This window comes from Orussus abietinus, unplaced genomic scaffold, assembly GCF_000612105.2.
Source record: "Orussus abietinus isolate OABI.00-Male unplaced genomic scaffold, Oabi_2.0 scaffold164, whole genome shotgun sequence".
NCBI lineage: Eukaryota > Metazoa > Arthropoda > Insecta > Hymenoptera > Orussidae > Orussus > Orussus abietinus.
This window is the reverse complement of record NW_019396003.1, coordinates 228,117-241,851: the sequence shown is the minus strand read 5'-3', so window position 1 is coordinate 241,851 and position 13,735 is coordinate 228,117. Positions and strand designations below refer to the sequence as shown.

At 35.7% G+C, this 13,735-nt stretch overlaps 3 protein-coding genes across 13 annotated transcripts; 2 read left to right on the top strand and 1 right to left on the bottom strand.

Moving 5' to 3' along the window:
* The first annotated feature begins 183 nt into the window (after window positions 1-183).
* On the top strand, window positions 184-1,799 carry LOC105703997. 2 transcript variants are annotated; one of them, XM_012432835.2, is made up of 4 exons: window positions 184-391; window positions 493-751; window positions 908-1,003; window positions 1,100-1,799. In XM_012432835.2, exons 1-4 carry the CDS (start codon window positions 233-235, stop codon window positions 1,792-1,794), a joined length of 1,209 nt encoding a protein of 402 aa, XP_012288258.1. In that variant the 5' UTR covers window positions 184-232; the 3' UTR covers window positions 1,795-1,799. The 2 variants fall into 2 exon arrangements, with proteins under 2 accessions (XP_012288258.1, XP_012288250.1); XM_012432827.2 differs by having other exon boundaries at window positions 908-1,799.
* On the bottom strand, window positions 1,791-10,167 carry LOC105703927 (amidophosphoribosyltransferase). Of its 10 annotated transcripts, none has more exons than XM_023434276.1 (9): window positions 7,670-8,365; window positions 6,345-6,505; window positions 5,291-5,503; window positions 4,750-5,042; window positions 4,305-4,554; window positions 3,808-4,044; window positions 3,577-3,704; window positions 3,227-3,448; window positions 2,520-2,792 (listed from the first exon to the last, which is right to left on the bottom strand). In XM_023434276.1, exons 3-9 carry the CDS (start codon window positions 5,490-5,492, stop codon window positions 2,520-2,522), a joined length of 1,605 nt encoding a protein of 534 aa, XP_023290044.1. In that variant the 5' UTR covers window positions 5,493-5,503; window positions 6,345-6,505; window positions 7,670-8,365. The 10 variants fall into 10 exon arrangements, with proteins under 10 accessions (XP_012288154.1, XP_023290044.1, XP_012288146.1 ...); XM_012432723.2 differs by lacking the exon at window positions 6,345-6,505 and having other exon boundaries at window positions 7,670-7,899; window positions 7,970-8,364; XM_012432782.1 differs by having other exon boundaries at window positions 7,689-7,704.
* An 81-nt stretch (window positions 10,168-10,248) lies between these two features.
* On the top strand, window positions 10,249-13,715 carry LOC105704013 (multifunctional protein ADE2). Its single transcript, XM_012432846.1, has 6 exons — window positions 10,249-10,382; window positions 11,373-11,696; window positions 11,776-12,119; window positions 12,196-12,471; window positions 12,706-12,850; window positions 13,037-13,715. Exons 1-6 carry the CDS (start codon window positions 10,376-10,378, stop codon window positions 13,201-13,203), a joined length of 1,263 nt encoding a protein of 420 aa, XP_012288269.1. The 5' UTR covers window positions 10,249-10,375; the 3' UTR covers window positions 13,204-13,715.
* The last annotated feature ends 20 nt before the right edge of the window (window positions 13,716-13,735 follow it).

The window sequence follows — 13,735 nt, the reverse complement described above, 5'->3', positions numbered from 1 at the left end:
GGCGACTGGTAGATGGTACCGCCATCGCGAGTGCGCGAGCTCCTATCAGGAATTCGTTGCGCCGCCCTTGGGGGCAAAAAACAGTGAAAGCTAACGTACGAAACCAGAGGGCAGCACAGGATGCGATCGCACGATCCTGCCCGTGAGCAATCTCCCAACTCATCTCTGACCCTGCCAGTGAGCAATCTCCCAACTCATCTCTGGTTCAAAAAGTAGAATCAGTCATTTGAAAATGGAAACAGAAAGTGAGTTATCCGATGATGAAGAAGAAATATTGGTGTATGTTGAATTTGAGAGTTATGTTGAAAATTCAACATTCAGTAACAAAACGCTACAATTAGACATGATAGGGTTAGACACGGAACACCCTATAATGCAAGTTGATGGAAAGGTACGTCTTGTATTTGTATAACCCATGAAATAGATTACTTTTCTTAATTATTACACGGTCTCTCTGATTCAACGTTTTTAATACCAAATTCAATATTTCAGTTTTATGAAGGAACGTATGAAGATGCTATAGGAACATACATGTTTTTTAGAAATGATGATAATCCAATTTTAGACGACCCTGTGTTCGATGCAAAACCAACCTTAAAGTATTTCGTCCAAACAAGAAAAATCTTGAAAATGCAAAGGGTTTTTGTTACTCCTAGAACAGAACTTCTGGGAGATTCTAACGATACAAGATCGGTTCCGAACATGGATGTCATTAAAAAAGCAGGTGTCCCACCTAAATATCAAGAAGGAGGTATGAATTTGTCATACAAATTAATTGTTTAATGAAATTATTATGAAATATTTTGGTACAACTATTTACTATGTTTTAATAGTAATTGAATCAATTTTTATTTGTTACCAAGCAGTTAGTTTTATCCTAACCTCTTTACTTGTCTACATTTTATAGCCCTCGAGTTTTGGAAAAAAATGTATGTCGATAGAATACAAGCTTTATCCACATATCTGGCAAAACAGAAGATTCGAGAAGAAAAAAGATGCCAGGGTATTGATGTGGCTTCAGATTCCGATGATGATAATTTATTTTTTACTCATAAATCTAAAGGTTGTGCTTTGGGAAATAAGAAAAAAACTGTTACAGATGACGAAAATACGAGTTCAGACTGTGATAGAATATCTAATTCTCAGGGTAAAAACATTACAAAAGGATCCAAGTGTATAAGAGAAACAATACAAACCAAAAAAACAGGAAAAGAACTTAACAAAAAATTGACTGCAATAGATCCAGGACCGTCAACATCAAAAAATAGCTTTCCTTGGATAACTCCTCCTAGAGAAGACAATGAATATGAGCACAATTTATTAAAACCTAGAAGAAAATTTGCTTCCAGATCGGGTCAAAAAACATATAGATCACATGGAAAATCTGGAAAATTAAGTGAGATGACTATTAATATTCACAATTTTGACCCTAATTTATCCAAAACAAGCACATACCATCTCACTTCTGTAAATACTGGTAGAGACGATGACAACTTACAGGGCAAGCAGTCAGTAAAAAATACAAATCCTAAAGATGAATTGAGCATATCAAATGGACACAAAAACAGTGATGTGAGACCATCGTCTATAACAGTGGATAATAAAGATCTTGAAATAGCTACATCACAATTAAATACAAATCATGAAAATGATATATTACACACAAATAAAAAGATCGTACCTGAGAATAGTAAAATACGGAAACAGGACAAAAAAGAAGCAAAGATGAAAGAAATTTCAAATAGATTAAAGAACATAAAGGAGGAATATGTAAAGAAAAAACAAGTCAGTTAAAAAATATAATATGATTTAATATTTTTGTAACTATGCCTAAAACAACAATTACATAACAAGGATAGTGGTGGCGTTTGTAATGAACATACTAAATGTATATCTAATGATCTTCAAGGTATACAAAAACTACTTGATAGAAGTATAGCTAACATTAAAAATAGGATGTATAAAACTGTGTTCATACTTGTAATAACAATTAAATAATTATCTTAACAATTCGCAAGCATATATTGTACATGCATTTGGTCTTAACACTTGAAACTTATTCTAAAAATGGTCTGCAATAACTTGCATTGCACCCTCATTTGTACAGTACCATGACAGTCGCAAACGAAATCCAATCGTTCAAGTTCTTAGTAAAACTGTTTTAATTTGTATTACAAGGTAAACACGTTTAGCTGAATATCGTGTGATTTTATGTACATGTACATATATTTATACGTCTATAATATTATGCAAGAAGCTCAACTTGGAAATACTGACTCAATACGACTGCATTGCAGTTAACTGAAGTAGTTCTCATATTGTTATACCTTATGCTTTGTAATCCATTAACAAATCAGTACTTAAAGCTATACAAAATATTTCTTCTCCTAAATTATAGAAATCCATTTTACACACGGTAATTTCTACTAAAAGTAAAATATACTCGTGCGTCCTTAGAATGTTTCTAAAATTATTGTAATATTTTCTAAATCGCATAGTTTTTCAGATCTGAAGTTCCTTCACCATTCTAAATCACTGGACAGTTCATCGGGATATTCACCGGTTAAGCAAGCTGTGCAATGGCCTATGTAACTGCTTTCCCGATTATCCATACCGTGTCTAACTGCTCGAACAAGCCCATCGACAGAGAGGTATGCCAAACTGTCTGCACCGACATGTTTAGCCAACTTAACACTATCCAGTTTATTCGCAATCAGTTCTTCTCTTGTAGGAATATTGATGCCCATATAACATGGATATTTAAGAGGTGGAGATGCTATCCTAATATGAACCTGTAAGTACATTATATTGTATTACACGCACACACATACATTTATATAATAAAAAACGATGTCCCCTGTTGTTTTTAATTTAAAATATGTTATTAAATGTTATAAAAATATAATAAAGATGTTACATTTAATCCTCGAGCTGTTCTAAAAAATTATTCCGCCTTAAGCATATGTTGCAATCTAAAATTTACGAGTCATTTGCAGTACATATGTACTTAAATAAAATACTCAACCCAAAATTTGTATGTCACTAACTAGAAAAGCAAACTCGAAAAGCCACATCATTTAAAAATAATAACAGATACTGTTTCAGTATCACAATTACCTATCTTGTAAATTTTAATTATATAACATTTTTGAAAAACGCTATATGTTAATATTTATGAATGACCACTTATAATAAAAAGAAGTAAAATTAAACAAGTATCTTTTACCTCCTTAGCACCAGCATCGCGAAGTAATTTGATAATTGGACCAATAGTATTTCCTCTAACAATCGAATCATCTATAAGTATCAGTTTTCTTCCCTTTACATTCTCCGATAAGGCCCCAAACTTTTTCGCTACTCCGAGCTGCCTTAACCTTGTACTTGGCTGAATAAACGTTCTTCCAACGTACCTATTTTTGCACAAAACCTCTGCAAAAGGTATTTGTGACTGAAACAAAATTAAATTCTTAAAATAATATATTAATGCCGACTTAAACGAGGCCATTGTTATCGTAACATTACTTCTATCTAGTAATGCATATTTTAAATGAATTAATATGAATGTTTAATACGCACCTGTCTGGCAAAACCATGCGCGGCAGCAGTTCCAGATTCCGGAACAGAACTGACTATATCCGCTTCGACGGGAGATTCTAAAGCCAACACTCGCCCACACTGCATTCTTACAGAATACACCATTTGTCCTGAAATGAACAAGAAAAGGTTACATACTTTGGGTTAATATATTTTTCTAACCTAAATGTGTATTTCACTGCATTTCAGTTATTTATAAATTGCTGGAATTACCTTCAAAAATACTGTCACTCCGAGCAAAATAGACATACTCGAATATGCAAAAAGCTTGTGGCTTTTTATCAGGCCTTTCTATAATATCAATTGTTTTGATTCCCTCACGAGTCATCTCCACAATTTCACCAGGAAATACTTCACGAACGTATCTAGCTCCAATGCTTAGGAATCCACAAGATTCAGATGAAATGACCCAACCTTCTGCATCATCATCGTCATCGGACTCATTACCTGCTTTATTTAAATAGTATGTTTAAAAATGTCAAATATTAATGGATACATAATCTCGCCTGAGAGCAATAATCCTATTTCATCATAAAAGAGCTATAGAGTATCGTAAATAGCATTAAAAAATATATTTTCTACTCGTATTAGAGAATGGGTCAACATATCTTACGACATTATCAACCATGCATATCAATTTTTAGATGAAGATCTATTTGGGCAAAATCGCATAACGATTAAAATGTATTAATTATGATTCATTTATTTACCGAGATTACCAACAGGTACAATTTTTCCCAGACAAAGAGGACGATTTCCATAAGGATCACGAACTCCGTAAATTTTGTCTCTTTGCATAATAACTAAAGAATAAGACAATGGCGCTAATTGCATCAAATGTTTGATACGAGCTGGCCAATCTGGTCCATTGACTTCCCCTTCCGGAGGATTCAGACATAATGCTTGTGTGATTAACTCTGAATCGGAATACGTTGAAAGTCCGACACCTCGTCCCAAAACCTAGAACAACTCTTTATTTAAAAGTAAATAGAAAAACAGTTGCATTGTTTCTGCAATATCTGAATATAATTTTAGTTCAATTTTGCAATTTTAATATTTCCTGGAACTACTTAAAACTCTCCAATATTTGCAAAATCGAAACAGTATTGCAGATCCCATTACAACGAATGAAATAAACAATGACACTATTACTACCATTTTTCTTAACGATTCCGTATTAACAAGTTCTCCATTGTGAGCTACGGCAAGTGCTCCATGAGCTGTATGGACCACAAACGGCTGACAATTTACTTCCTCGCTGGCGGCACTGGTACTGTACCTTGTATGACCTATGCCAAGATTTCCTCTCAATTTTTTCATATTCTCATCGTTGAAGATATTGTTGATCATTCCCATTCCTTTGTGTACGTGAAACGATTTGGCGCAAACTCCTTCACTCGTAACTATTCCTGCACTCTCTTGTCCTCTGTGTTGCAGGGCAACCAAGCCTACATCAATAATGTTTTATTTATTGTAATAAAAATTCAAAAACATTTGGGTTCCGCATGGTTTCATTTATTGTAATAAAAATTCAAATATATGTTGATCATATAATTGTCTTCTCTTAAATTCCACGCAAACTGTGAACATATCTGTAATTTATGTTCAATCCATAATTCTCTTCAACTTTCATTTAATTGTGTTGTTTTTTAATTCTAGAATTTCTTTTATGAGGTAATTTAATTACAATACGTACCAAGACAAATCACTTGACCAACGTCTATTTGCGAAGGCCAATCCCCTGCAGCGATGCACCCAAAAACTCCACATTCGTGTGTGAGTCCAGATACTTCTCGATTTTGTTTTCTATCATCGGGAGGTCTCCCAGTTTCGACTTTATCTAACGAGAGACGGCTCATCGAATTTGAACACAAATTTTCCTCTTTACAACACGACATTTTTGTGTTTCCTGTAATTGATAAAAATTATCATTACTAATGCACTACTAACAGGCTTGGATGAATATTTTTATGAACACTATTCAAGGCTAGGCCATTTCACGATCCGAATAATAAATATCAAATGGTTTGCGCGATTACGTTATTCGGAGGTCAAAGAACACGGGGTAAGTTTCAAAATATCGAATACGCACTGTGATACAACACTAACGAGTGAGATAATATTAGAAATAAAGTTTCGTACAGTGAGAACATCTGCGATTAAGAGATGAAACGAAACCTATTGAGTAAGCCTAAGAGGAGATCGTCAGAATACCCTGGCTTTACGTTAAAATTATTTCTGCTAAATCTGGCGAAATATGGTACTAAATTATTTTTTTCAATCCATTTTTTAATGCAATACAGATTCCCCCTGCACTCGTTAATAAACGCATTAAAGTGCCGGGATTTAATTACGTTTTGCTTATAAGTTCAAACATCCGGTATTCATTATTGATTGAAGTGAAAAATCACAGTACAACCTGAATTGTATACGATAAATAAAATCATTCCGTGAAGGAGATAAAATACTTTGCTTGAATTCGCTGACATAATAAAAGAAGGAAAACAGTCGCTTTAACAACACGATACAACGCGACCCCCCCGAGATTCTTCACAGCGATAACCCGGCTAGTTATCAACGTGCTCTTGCAAACTATTGCCCCCTATGGCGTGATAGAATTGATCTCTTATTTACTCGGCCCGTTCCGTTTTGCTTAATCAGGATTTAGCAATAAGTTTCATCATCGAATGCTATTGATATCAAACTCTCATGACAGAGACAACCATCTTATGGAACGTTAAATAAGATACCTTTAAAAACATTGAAGAAAATGTAACCAAAAACTTATGTATCTAACATGCGCTTCATTGGGAGTTCTCCGATTGTTCCGAATGAAAAATCTGCCTTAAAATTTAATATTAATATCCGTAATGGTGTAACCATTTAATTAATCTGCTGAACTTCGAAGCCACTGTAATTAGAAAATATAATTGTGAAGTTATACAACTCCATTTTCGTTTAAACAGTCTTTCTACTAAACTCAAGCGAATTAGATACAAGCTATCGAACGCGATAAGCTTGTAATATATTCAGGCGGTGTACATCGGCCTCTGAACCATAAGGATCATAACATACGAAAGATAATCCACGTGATCGAGTGCAAATCGTGTATCACCAAAGATTTTCAAATTTTATGCCAATCATAATGGTTCGACGGATTGGCATTACGTGATTGAAATTTATTTACTTTTATCTTTTGCAAATTCTCTATTCGTCGTTTTAAGATCTCGATTATCAAAAAACAATTGAGCCATAGTGATCTTATTGAATCGTAATATTTTGTCTGAGTGTATGCTTAAGAATGAATACGTAGCTAAGAAAAAGCGATAATTCAATCAAGATTATTTTATTTTCTTAGAACTTGCCTTGCAACTTGAAGAAGAGTGCTTATTACATTCAGGCAAGGTAATCGGGTTTAAGTACGAAAGCCTTTTGTTCGGCTGTGGACGCTTCTCGAATATTTTGAAGCCCCACGATATGCGATTTAAGGACCAACATTTTTATGCAGTGATGAATTTAATAATCAAAGATACCTACACTTTTACTCATCGACCTAAACTTGAAAAAGATATTCATATATTTTTTTCAATGTAAATACGAAACCCAACATACTCACGAACTTTTAACAATCGCGAATTTAATTACACGTTACGAACAAAAGCATAAAGATCAGGGAAATGCATCGCTGTAGATGTATCTTTTTCGAGTACCCAAAACAAGGAATAGGACCTCTATCCTTGTCAGATAGATATACAATATAAAGCACCGCATCACTAAAAATCCCTGTAGATAATTGCACGTAAAACCGAAAGATCTGCAGGATAAATCGTCGCTTAAAACTATCAATGCGTCAAAATTATCCTCTGGGTCCGCCATGTTGAGACGCGGACGGCATGACGTAAACTAGGAATATATTTAAGAACAGCAATTATCACAGTAATTCTCGCGGAAAACTACGCGTATCGATAGCACTATCTGACGTGTCCGTTGCCATGACCGGCACGAATCTACCCATCGATCCGTAAATCTTTCTCAATATTGGAGCACGCCGTCTTTCTGCAGAGACTGTACCCACCTTTTGAATGATACCTTACCGGCACGCGTGGTATGCGTTCCACGCTGCGTTTTCCCGACAGCGCTCTCGATCTTCCACGTTAATGACACCACGGTCTTACACCGAAGAACGGGGAATATTATTGAGCGAGATATTGGCAGGATACTTGCCACGTGGGTCGAGATTTATGTGAGCTCTCAGAGCTTCCTCCTAACAGGCGAGACTCGGCGTGCACGCTGACCCATCGAGTTCTGGAAGACGAATGAGCGCGAAGACCAATGGAAAGTCACTTTTGAATGGGGGGGTTGTGTCCTTCCTTACTCGGTATACACGGTTCCCGATCCCAATGTATCTGGTATTTTACTCTTAGCTCTTTTCGTCTACGACATCAGCTGGCGTTCAGGTTATATATCGAAATTATCTCGAGTGACGGTACCGTCGCGGCCAACGGAAACCTTCCTTTTCGGCCCTTTCGAGAATCACATTTTCGACGATCTCATTTTTACCGATACCTCGAGGATCGAAACTCTCTTAGCGTCGCACCTGTTTACGGAGTCTGATCGATCTGTCTTCGTATGGATGAGTGGTCAACGGGGTTGCGTACGCGAAATATGGCTGTACGTGATAGTAGTGACATACTTAGCTTTTTATACACGATTTGCACTTTATCCTCCCAGTTTTCTGGGTGACGGACTTCGCGTCCTCAACATGACGGTTCAAGCTTCAATTACCGAGAGGAAGTTTTTCACGTATCGATTACTCTGCCGATTGAAAACCGACATGCTCGCGCGATTATTAAATTTATATATACTTTTTTATTCACATAATCTTGTTTGAATATTTCGATTTACTCGTGGTAGTTTAAATAAATTAAAATGCTGTCGCGTTGGATAGTGCTACAGTCCGAAAATTTGTTTTTTTACAACCATTGAGCGTCGAGTGATGTGACATTATTTATCCAATTTAAATTCGGCTCTTGTGTTGTTTTATTTCCTTGCAATCTTCCGAACGATCGAACGATCGAGATTCATAACTGCAGATATACAAAAATATTTGTAAAGATTAGAAAATTACCATTATGTTACTTTCACGTAATAGAAGGAATCGTGTTTTATACGCTTTAATGGAAAAGAAATATTTGCAGCTTCGTAATAATAATAATTTCATTTTGGAGTACGGGGTAACTCAAGATAGTCAAATATTTTCTAAGGACTTCGTGACTAACCGAATTCGGACCCTCCTTCGGAAAATCCCCAAGGAAAATGCCCCCTGGAAAATTCCCAACGATTTCGGAGATAGAACTGACGAATTACGAAAGGGATTTCAAATTACCTGACTAGAGATCAAAGCATTTCTATGTATTTTCCTAAAATGTTGCGTGTTATTTGCATGTTAATTAGTTGTGCCTCATAGTATCTAAACATATGAATTCCATAATCGAGATTGTAGACCATCTATTTTACCATTTAATATTTTAGAAATTATTACTTCCTCGGAATTGTTTAAATGAAAATTAAATGTCTTGGTTCAAATGGATACATTGCGTGAACTAATTTAGTAAAATTGTAAAGTTCATTTAGTTACATTAGCCATATATCTCAAACTGGAATCGCATAATTCCAAGTTCATAAACTTACTTTTTCCGCGATAAATAAACGTTTATAAATTATATTGTTTTTCATGTTGTACTTTCATATATATTATGTTATAAACTGTATTCTTTCTCCCTCCATCTTATAATTATGCTTGTCTTCTAAGAAAATATTTGGAAGGAAATTCCCGAATCACAAAGTTCCCATCGCACTCGGAATATCTTGCGATAAACCGAGAACACCGAGGACAGTAGTTTTCCGTTTAAAATGTGCACGCCAGTCACGAAAGGAAATGTTTGGGGAAAATAGTTAAGTGATATGATGGCGGAAACAGAAGAGAAATGCTCTAAATCAAGAGACGTTCCCATATACGAAACACAACAGTCACAAGTAACGTTTAATGTAATCTCTTCGAGCGAATATTAAGAAGTTCAACAATGAATATTACTGTACTTACGTAAAACCTACAAAACTTTTCTGTTAACTCGAGCAATACCCTTGATATTTCATGGAATATTTTTGCCTCCCAATGAATATAATTATTTGAAAAAGCAATTAATTTTTTTTTAACTAAACGAAGAAGTAAAAACCGTGCATGAACAAGAAAATTTCCTCGATTCAAAATAACGCTACTTAAGGGAATACGAATTTTAATGTAATTCAAGATGGTGACTACTGAACTGTGACAATCCGGTCAATCTAGTTTATATGTAAAGAAACGATGATATTCTAGTCCACAACATCAAAGTACGGCATTTTTGAATTTGTAAGTCGGATCGTTAACCAATTCCGGCCTCTCTTTTACAGGGGATTCGCCGTCATTATGCAAGGATACTGACCGATACGACGAAGCGATAGAAATTTCTATATTCGAGCCAATTGGTATGCTGGAGACGAGGAGAACCGTCTTAAGAGACAAGGAACGTGTGATGGAGCCAGTGGGGGTTATTAAGCAAACGAGTTGCTACTAAAGAGAAGGAGAGTGCGGCACGCCGGCAGAACTTGTAACCGATCTTCGCTATCGCTTGCTATCGTGGTTGTCGTTCGTTCCGAATTTACGTGACTGTCGCTCATCGTCACTCGGCAAACACTTACCGGCTACTGGTTCCGACAGTTCCACGAGGAAAACGGCGACATGACCGGTAACATAACCACACTATATTAAAGATTTCGTATACACACAGATTGGTACTTTCAGTTGCACCGATTAAGATAAAATATAGTATCTATGAAGTATTAATGAATCCCGCCGTTTTGTATTTTTCAAGTGAAACTTCTTTAGCCACCGTAGTGCGAGTTCGCTGCATGAAGATTAGAATCAGACAAAAAGTGAAACGCCGTATAGAGGCGCCAAACACTGACGAGTCGGACAGTGAGAGAGATTTGAAGCTATTTTTTACTTGCTGCATTACTGCAAAAATGCTTTCACCGAAACGTTTCGATTGGTTGAAAATAGATTGCCGCTATGGACGACACATAAAGAATTGCGAGCCAATCGAAGCGTTTTACTGCATGCAATTTTGCGGTAATACATCAAATGAAAAGATACTTTCAGAACGCCTAGTTTCACTATTTCGTTTCGTCGCCATAGAATCAGTGAATCAGTGCGGGAAGGAGAAGGAGAAGGATTAGCAATAAGCCAGTGCATTTATAGGCAGTACAATAGTGAGTCATGGCAAGAGGGGGGCGCTGGGGTGTTTCACCTTTTCGTTTCCTTCTCGTATCGCTTCCGAGGACTGAAATTAACGGTAAACTGAGACTGACGTGTTTCATATTCTCGTTTCGAAATATTGTTTTTTCGGCAGTGATGTCGAAAACAAGTACCGAACACGTAAGAGCATTTCATGAAAAAAAGTCTGCACAAAGGCCACCTAAAAGAGCTTCAAAGACTATCCTGCAACGCTTGAGGAAATTTAATGCCTGGGAAAAACCATCTACAATCGACATAGCGTTAAATTTTATATCATCAGCTCAAACATCAATGGTGAATTATGTACCTTCAACTTCAACTGCACTCACCAGCAGAAATTTCATCTTTTTTTTTTAAATAAATGCTGTCAATTTAAAATACAGGGTTTCAACATATGATGGTTTATTTATCTCATTTAATGGCAAGCCTTTTATCTTTTTAGGATTCACTTTGGGAAAGTTGATCATCGAGGGAAAAACCAAGAAGGTTTTTGAAGTTCTCGAAGATTCATCCTTATGTCTTCTTCAAAGTAAAGATCGCATAACTGCTGGAGATGGGGTTAAGGCTCACGACTTAGAAGGCAAAGCAGCAATTAGTACTGCTACGACAGCCAAGGTTTTTGAACTGTTGAATCAGGCTGGTATTAAGACGGCGTTTGTTAAAGTCACTGGTGAAACATCTTTTGTTTCCAAGAAATGCGAAATGGTTCCTATTGAGTGGGTTACTAGAAGGTTGGCTACAGGCAGTTTCTTGAAAAGGCATCCAGGTAAATATTATTACTGCAAAAAATAATACAGTTATTAATATAACATTGCTGGAATTTAAATTCATTGGTTGCACTGCAGGAGTTCCAGAGGGATATAGATTTAACCCACCGTTGCAAGAGACTTTTTTTAAAGATGATGCTAATCATGATCCTCAATGGTCGGAGGAACAAATAATTTCTGCAAGTTTTAAATTAAATGGAGTTCTCATCGACAAAGACAAGTATGATATTATGAACCGTACCACTTTGGTTGTGTTTGAAGTCCTTGAAAAAGCTTGGTCAACAAGAGATTGTGCTTTAATTGACATGAAGATTGAATTTGGTGTTGACACCAACGGTGAAATTATGGTTTCTGATATTATTGATAGTGATTCTTGGAGACTTTGGCCTTCAGGTGATAAACGGCTTATGAAGGACAAGCAGGTAAAATTGGAATAAATTTAATATTATGAATTAATTAATAAAAAACAATTTTGTCATTCATACCTTAATGTCATAGGTTTATAGAAACCTGACCTCAGTAACTAAAGCTGATTTGGATATTGTAAAACGTAATTTCAAATGGGTAGCAGATCAATTAGAGTATCTTGTCCCACCACCCAGCTCGTTAGTTGTTATTTTGATGGGGTCTCCAAATGATGAAGAGCATTGCAAAAAAATTGCTACATATGCTCAAAATTTGGGTTTAAGAACATGTTTGAGAGTGTGCAGTGCACATAAAAGTACGGAAGAAACATTAAGAATTTTAGCTGAGTACGAAGGCAGCGGGGAAAAGGTAAAGTACGTTTTAGTACTTATTATAAAGCATGCAGATAGACTCTTTAAACCTGCTTTTGTGTAAAACACATCCAGTACAATCGTCATATCAGAATCCCCAGTGACCTAAGTGACTCTTTAGCCTCTCATTTGGAGATAATATTATCTAGAAATATGACTGTGGAAGAGGATTTCACGAACGAGAATATTTGTTTCTTTCTTATCGGTTTCATTTTTTTTTTGTTTTGTCTAGGTAGTCTTGATTGCAGTAGCAGGGAGAAGCAATGGACTGGGTCCAGTACTCTCTGGCAACACTCCCTTGCCTGTCATCAACTGTCCCCCTGTTAAACCAGAGAACGTTTCCCAGGACGTATGGTCCTCGCTTAATGTTCCTTCGGGTAAGTTGTTGAACCAAAGATGAATAATATTAATTTAAAAACATTAAATTGAACAGCATATACATTGCCGTTGTTTAACGTTAGGGAATAAAACTATGTATCAGGACATAAAAGGAGAGATACGAGATTATTACCTATTGGTTGGATTCTAAATAAGCAAGACAATTTCTCTTTTTTCTTTTTCAGGACTGGGATGTACAACAGTTTTATATCCTGAAAGTGCAGCACTAGCAGCAGCCCAAATTCACGCTTTGAACGATCATTTAGTTTGGTCACGTTTGCGTGTGAAACAGTTAACGAATTTCATCACACTGAAGAATGCTGACGCAAAAATGAGGAATCTCACTGTCTAGTTCATCATCTCATTGTACTCTTTACAATGTTTTCACATATATGACACTGCCTTTATTGCATATACAGTTACGTTACGGTTCTATCCCTGATTCTTTTAAATTGGAAAAAGTCATTAAGAAAGATCATACTTAATTATTAAGGTATTATAGAAGTAAATGTTGTTTGCAGCACTTGCCGTTTATACAATTATTTTATTTCTCTTATTAATGTTGTACAATTTGGCACAAGTTTACAACATCGGTGTATTTTCACGAAAACCAATTTTTGAATGAGAAGTTTCATTCGTTTTATGTTTAGTACGTGTAATTTTTAGTAAATGTTCATGATAGCCCTCTTGGTATACGCAATTCTGTTATTTCTCTTGGTTATATTATACTGGCTACAAGTATACAACATTCATGTACTTCCTTTCAAACAGGTTTTCGAGTAAAAGACATTATGATTTAATACATATTCTTCATACAAAGTTTTGTACAACTGTTTGTCTCAAATAAAAAGAAATTTTCTTCTATCCTATCAATTTTAACTATT